Genomic DNA, 7,233 nt, shown 5'->3' on the forward strand with positions numbered 1-7,233 from the left:
AAATGAGGAGAAGGTGAAGAATGAGAAAGCCAGAGGAGGAAGATGTGTGTGTGTGTGTGTGCGTGAGAGAGAGAGAGAGGGAGAGACATGAGGATGCTGTGGGTTTAGCTCAGCATCAGCACCACTGCAGGTGTAGCATCCAACAATTCATTCATTCAGCGGTGTGTGTATCAGCATGACTCACAGCCCTGCGACACACACACACTGCTGGGGTGTGATGATGACGTCAGCACTATAAACGTTTACAAAACGTTGCCACATTTAATAAAAAAAAGACGAGGACCCGGAACTCCAGCGCTCGCGCTTCTCGATGAATGGCTGCGGGTTTGTTTCCCGCCCGTTTTCCGGCAGAGTCGCTGCCATTGGCTTTTAGAGTCCAAACGAGCCCCGCCCTCCTGCGATACGATTGGCTAGCGACACTCAAAGCCCCAGGCCACAGCACTGCCCCTCTCGGCCAATGAGAGCGCAGAGGGCGGGGCCTGTCGGAGAGCGGGTGGGTGATGAGGCGCAGTGAGGGTCCCGGAGCAGCAGGAGATGAATGAGAGCTGAATTCGGGTAAGTTCTCAAACCTGCTTCATTTCAGAGATGCAGATCAAAGCTCTGTGTTTGTGTGTGTGTGTGTGTGTGGTGGTGGTGGTGGGGGGGTATCTTCTGTGTATGTGTGTGTGTGTATTTGTGGGGGGCCTAAAGACACAGAGGACAGACCTGGACTCTGCTCGGTTTCATTCACCCACACTGGGGGTTAATTTCACTGTCACTGAGCAGAACCTGCTTCACTCTGGAGAACAGGGCTCTGTCCACGGCACCTTCCTTCCTCAACCTGGTAATTTGGTGGCTGGGGGGCTTGGGGGGCGGAGGGTGGGGGTGTGGGACTCAAGGGGGGTGTGAAGTTAAGGGGGTCATGGTGCTCACGGGGGCTTGGGTTTTCTCTCAGCTCCATCTTCCTCTCCACAGGGTCCGAGACCGACCCACAACCCTCACTCTGCCCCTGCAGGGTCCCTGCTCTAATCTATTCTACTGTACTCTACTGTACTGCACTCTACCATACACTACCATACTCTATTCTACTGTACTCTACAGCACTCTCCCCCTGCAGGCTCCCTGCTCTGCTCTGTTCTACTGTACTCTACTGTACTGCACTCTACCATACTCTACCGTATGCTACTGTACTGTACTCTGCTGTACTGCACTCTAGCATACACTACTCTACCATACTCTATTTTACTGTACTCTACTGTACTGCACTCTACCATACATTACTCTATCATACTCTGTTCTACTGTACTCTACAGCACTCTCCCCCTGCAGGGTTCCTGCTCTACTCCATTCTACTGTACTCTACTGTACTGCACACTACCATACACTAATCTGCCATACTCTATTCTACTGTACTCTACAGCACTCTCCCCCTGCAGGGTTCCTGCTCTACTCTATTCTAATGTACTCTACTGTACTGTACTTTACTGTACTGTACTCTACTGTATTGTACTGTACTCTACTGTAATCTACTGTACTGTACTCTAAAGCACTCTCCCCCTGCAGGGTTCCTGCTCTACTCTATTCTACTGTACGCTACTCTACTGAACTCCACTGTACTGCACTCTAACTTACTCTACTCTACCATACTCTACAGCGTACTTCCCTGCAGGGTCCCTGCTCTACTCTATTCTACTGTAGTAGACTCTACTGTACTCTTCAGCACTCTGCCTCTCTGCACTCTATTGTACTGTACACTACTCTACTGTACTCTACTATACTGTACACTATTGTAATGTACTCTATTATACACAAATGTTAACCATGGTGTGTAAACCATTTGTAAAACGTCCAGCTGCAGCATAGATCACGATTGCTTTTATCCGACTCATGACGTCAGCTCGTAAAATTACGCCGTGGTCTTTTGAAGAGTTTTAAACGTTCCTTGGATCGGTGGAGTCCATTAGAGACTCAGGGCCAGAGTGTGGAATCCCATTAGCACCATGTAGTGTGTGTGATGCTAGCAGGGACAGATGGTTTGTGCTAAATGCTAGACAGTGGATCTCCGGGGCTCAGGAAAAAGGTGCTTTTGCTTTTGGCTGAAGTCCTAGAGGCTTTAGCTTCCAAAAGTAGCATTACTGGCTAATCCTGTGGTTTTACCAAACTCCATTATTCCACAACTCCAGGCCACTAGGTGTCGGTGTAAATAACGTGGAGAAATACATCCAGCAATTAGTGTTGAATTGTGAGAGAAAGAGAGAGTGTGTGAGTGTGCGTGAGTGAATGATTGTGTGTGTGTGTGTGTGTGTGTGTGTGTAGTACAGGTGCATGCTGGGAGATTAAATCCTCTGAAGTGGGTCAGTGGGGTGATGTGTGGTGACAGGAGGTGATTACCGGCTGAACTCCAGTCTGTAACACATACATACACAGATCAGATCGGAGAGGTTCGGGAGAACCCCCTCAAGCCCATAGAACCGGGTTCTTCCCTCTCAATCCAACAGGTGCCTGTTCTACTATCAGCACTACGGTAAGACTGGTCTTTTTGGGCCCACAGGAAAAAAGAGAGGGATCTCATGTCTCTGTAGTTCCACCTTAAAATCTCTGTAGTCCCCCCCATCATTATCATAGACGTGGGAGTGTAACCATGGAAACTGGGGGAAGGTAACTATGGAAACAGTTAACTTGTAACCACAGGATCAAGGGGAGTGTAACTATAGAAACAGGGACATGTAACCACAGAAACAGGACAGTGTGACCATGGAAACTGGGGAAGTGTAACTATGGAAACAGGGACAGTGTAACCATGGAAACAGAGTTATTTTATGGCAGTGTTGTGATGCTGGCTGCAGTGCTCCAGCTTTGAGAGAGAGGGGGTGGATTTGAAATTTAACTAACCTTTATTAACAGTCACTCAAACAACATGTACAATATTTACTTTGAAACATCAGTAAAAGTTAAAATCCCATTTTCTAAGGAGCAGAGAGCCCCATCACTGTCCCATACCTCCTCAAACCCAATAAAGTTATACATCTGTTTATAAAAGACAGAGAGAGAACACACAGAGAGAGAACAGAGAGAGAGAGAGAGAGAGAGAGAGAACAGAGAGAGAGAGGGGGGTGAGAGTGAGAGAACAGAGAGAGAGGGTGAGAGAGAGAGAGAGAGAGAGAGAGAGAGGGAGATAAAGAGAGAAGATGAGAGAGAGAGGGTGTGTGAGAGAGAGAGAGAACAGAGAGAAAGGGGGAGAGAAAGAGAGGGTGAGAGAGGGAACAGAGAGAGAGAAGGGGGGTGAGAGAGAAACAGAGAGAGACGTTGCAGTAAAGCTGATGCATTATAATCTGGGTTAGTGCCAGAGTTAATCTGTAATGGAGTTTGGCCATGAGCCTGAAGCCCCTGAGTGTAATTTATCGCAGAGATCCACAGAGGATCCACACTCTCTCCGAGGAGCCCCGTATCAATCAGACACACGTATTGAACAGACTCAGATGCTGATCAGACACTTAGCGTCCAGTTCACACTGACCAACCCGCAGCAGGACGATGAGGGGATGAGACAGGGAGAGACATAGGGAGAGGTCAGAGGAGAGGGAGGGTATTAACCCTTTGTGTGTGTGTGTGTGTGTGTGTATGTGTGTGTGTGTTACTCAGCCATGCCAGAGCAGAGTAATGATTACCGGGTGGTGGTGTTCGGAGCTGGCGGAGTGGGGAAGAGTTCCCTGGTGCTGCGGTTTGTGAAGGGGACGTTCCGGGACACATACATCCCCACGGTGGAGGACACGTATCAGCAGGTAATCAGCTGTGATAAGAGCGTGTGCACACTGCAGATCACCGACACCACTGGCAGCCACCAGTTCCCCGCCATGCAGCGCCTCTCTATCTCCAAAGGACACGCTTTCATCCTCGTCTACTCCATCACCAGCCGCCAGTCTCTGGAAGAGCTCAAGCCCATCTACCAACAGGTACCCCCCTTTACTCCACCATCCTCATCTGCTGTAGAGGGTCAGACTCTGATCTGTCGGCACCGCTGGGCCCTCCTCTAGAGCAGTCTCTGTTAAAGTGTTGATCCTCGATCTGTGTTCCCTCGTTCAGAAAGGACTGGGCCTTGTCCTGCTGACCGTATTTAAAGAGCATCTCTTGATTTCACCAGTCCCAAACTTTCACAGCATGTTTCAGAGAGTTAATTAAAGTAGACCCATATCTCCCCCTCCCCTCCACAGTGGAACACAGTTCTGTTTCTCAGTGAAACATCTGTCACCTGCTTTGGTCCAAACCCCATGAGACCCACAGCAGTGTTCTCCCCCGTCTAAACAGTCCTGTTCAGAATGCCCGCTTTCAGCGCCTGTTGCTTTAAATGATAATGAGCTGCTCGCTGTTCACCTAGACCCCAAGTGCACAGCAGTGAGGAGTGAGGAGCAGAAGCTTTGATTTTTAGCCGTTTTCACTCGGTTCTCTTTCTTCTCTGTTCTTGTTCCCTCAGTTTTTACTCAGTGCTCTTATTTCTCTGCACTCTTTGTGTCTGTTATCTTCTTTTTCTGTTTGTTTGCGTGTCTCTGTAAGTGCAGTGTGTAAGAGTTTTATAAACAGTTCAGTCTGCAGCGAGCGCAGTGTAAAGCTTGATCTTGCTGTGCTGCAGGTGCTAGCGATTAAGGGCAGTGTGGAGGGGATCCCGGTGATGCTGGTGGGGAATAAGAGCGATGAGACCCAGAGGGAGGTGCAGACAGACGACGGCGAGGCTCAGGCTCGAGCGTGGAAGTGCGCCTTCATGGAAACTTCGGCCAAAACCAACCACAACGTGACAGAGCTGTTCCAGGAGCTGCTGAACCTGGAGAAGAAACGCAGCATGAGCCTGAACATCGATGGGAAACGCTCGGCCAAACAGAAACGCGCCGAGAAATTGAAGGGGAAGTGCAGCGTCATGTAAATGACGGCGTGGTCAGAACTGAGCCTCCTTCACATGCTTCTACATCCGGACACAAATCTGATATGTTGCCATGATAACCGTGATGCAAATGAGGACTGATCTTTTCATGTTTCACCCACAATAAGATTCATGGTGTTACTGAACCCTGGAGAACATCCCATTCCCATTGGATCTGTTTATATACTTCCCGTTAGCTTCACCGCTCAATAATCAAGCTAATGGTGATTAATTTATATATATATATATATATATATATATATATATATATATATATATATATATATATATATATATATAATAGTTATATATATAACTATTACACTGTATTGCAGATTACAGCACACTACTGCAACTTTAAAGGGTTAAACGGTTTTATTTTCATCACTGAATATTATTATTATTGCACTCGTGTGCAATAATAATAATAATAATAATAATAATAATAATAATAATAATAAATGATTATGAGGATAACTGTTATTATTATAAATATAAATTAAAACCCAGAAACACTCTGGATTAGCTTCATCTCAGGCCTTTATCTTATTCCTTTAAAATAAATCGAGCTAATCATGAGCTCACTGCGGCGTTCCTCCTCCAAGTGCATTAAACTCCTACATTGAGCAGATGACTATAAAAGTATCGTGGCTGCAGTTTGAGGGAGAAATGCTGACGTAAAGCTTGTATAGGTTTCTGAATAATTACCCTCCGTCTGCATCACAGTGGGACATTAAACAGAGCGTTTATTAACCGCGGGGGGTTTCACTGTGATTTATGTTTCTGGAGCTAAGGCCTTTCGACCGTGGGCCTGGAGCAGAGTCAGTGTCCCAGAAAAAATAAAATAAAATAACAATAAACCCTGCCCCTGAAGCACTTGCACGGAAACATTAACCTCAGTTATAACTGCATGAAAAACAGCAGAGAGCATCGCACTTTAATCCCACTGAGATTACACAGCTAATATAATTAGCATGTTCTGTAGCGGTGAGATATCTGTTCTCATTTGTTCAGCGCTTTCACTTAAAGAGAAAATGCCATTTCAAAATCTACAAAGCACATGGATGTGTAGCAGCATGACATTACTGAAAGTTGGCTGTCTCTATGCAGCATTCACTCATCTTTGCCATTCCACCTTAAACAGGGTAGCAGTTTCATTCGGTGCATGTGCCAAAATATAGGTGCAGGATCTTTTAAGGTGATAAGGCAAATCTGAATAAGAAGCTAAATTTTGATTCGTAGGGAACCAAAGACTGTTTGAAAATATTTTAATGGCATTAAAAAAGTAGTGATGTTAATAATTTATCACTTTCTAACTCTCTTCAAGGATTAAAACAATTCTACAGCCACAACTCTGGATCTTACCAAAGGAGGAGCAATGAAAGTATGAATGCCTCATTTGTTCTTATTTTATAACTAATATTGTTACTAAAATCTGGTAACAGGCTGCTACAGAACCTTTGGATGGATCTAGTGCTGCTTAAATAATGTCATGGGCCATTATTCAAATAATACATGTAATATAATCTATTATAATTACATTTATATACACTGATATCGTCCATTGGTGGAATTATAGAAGACAAAGTGTCTGGCGTACATGTTGTAAATAGCTGAATTCCTTAATAACTCCTATGAGCAGATGCAACCCTTTAATTAATCACCAACAGCAGTGTAAAGCGATAGCTTGGTGAAACATAGACCAGTTTTACCCTAAACCTAATCAATAATCATTTACCTCCTAAGATTTAGCGCTGAATACAGGCTAATGCAGTTAACAAACAATGCTAACTTATGTTAGCAATTAGCATGGTGCTAACAGCATGTCTAAAAGCCACTGTGTAGAAAAGATGAAGGTTTCTGCTGTTTTCATTAAATCATTAATTTTTATAAGTGCAGCAGCAAGTCGCTAAAATTATTAGCAGCTTTTTGCCAAACTATCGCTTTAACCACAGTCTGCCTCCGATTAACAACAAGCTGAAGCCGTTTGTGTGTTGGACTGAGTTTAGACACACTTCTCCTGCATGGTGACAAAGAACAAAACTGTGAAATTATTGATTTTATTCTTTAATCTTATTTATTTAATTATTTTTTACTGAAACTGATCAATCACTTTACTAATAAAATCAGCAATAACCCAATTGCCCTCTCTCTCTCTCTCTCTCTCTCTCTCTCTGTGTGTGTAATGAATAGTATGTGTATAGAACGTGAAGTATTGTGTGTGGACACCATGTACTGCAGCGTAGTAAAGGTTGAAGTCTGAGACGTGGCTCCCTCTAGTGCTGAGTGTCGGAACAGCAACCTGCCCCCCAGTGGGCGGGGCTCTGCTTTGAAGCTCAATAA

At 45.0% G+C, this 7,233-nt stretch overlaps 1 protein-coding gene across 1 annotated transcript; it reads left to right on the top strand.

Annotated features, from left to right (window-relative positions):
• Positions 1-490: 490 nt before the first annotated feature.
• diras1b (DIRAS family, GTP-binding RAS-like 1b) lies at positions 491-5,095 on the top strand. The gene is made up of 3 exons (XM_066681982.1): positions 491-555; positions 3,621-3,931; positions 4,606-5,095. Exons 2-3 carry the CDS (start codon positions 3,623-3,625, stop codon positions 4,891-4,893), a joined length of 597 nt encoding a protein of 198 aa, XP_066538079.1. The 5' UTR covers positions 491-555; positions 3,621-3,622; the 3' UTR covers positions 4,894-5,095.
• Positions 5,096-7,233: the final 2,138 nt, after the last annotated feature.

Source organism: Hoplias malabaricus, chromosome 9 (genome assembly GCF_029633855.1).
Source record: "Hoplias malabaricus isolate fHopMal1 chromosome 9, fHopMal1.hap1, whole genome shotgun sequence".
In the NCBI taxonomy this organism is placed as follows: Eukaryota; Metazoa; Chordata; class Actinopteri; order Characiformes; family Erythrinidae; genus Hoplias; species Hoplias malabaricus.

Excerpts from the sequence above, each read along its gene's own strand:
- diras1b (XM_066681982.1), top strand. The coding sequence starts at position 3,623 with ATGCCAGAGCAGAGTAATGATTACCGGGTGGTGGTGTTCGGAGCTGGC. Across the intron at positions 3,932-4,605 it reads TCAAGCCCATCTACCAACAG|GTGCTAGCGATTAAGGGCAG; the intron begins GTACCCCCCTTT and ends GCTGTGCTGCAG.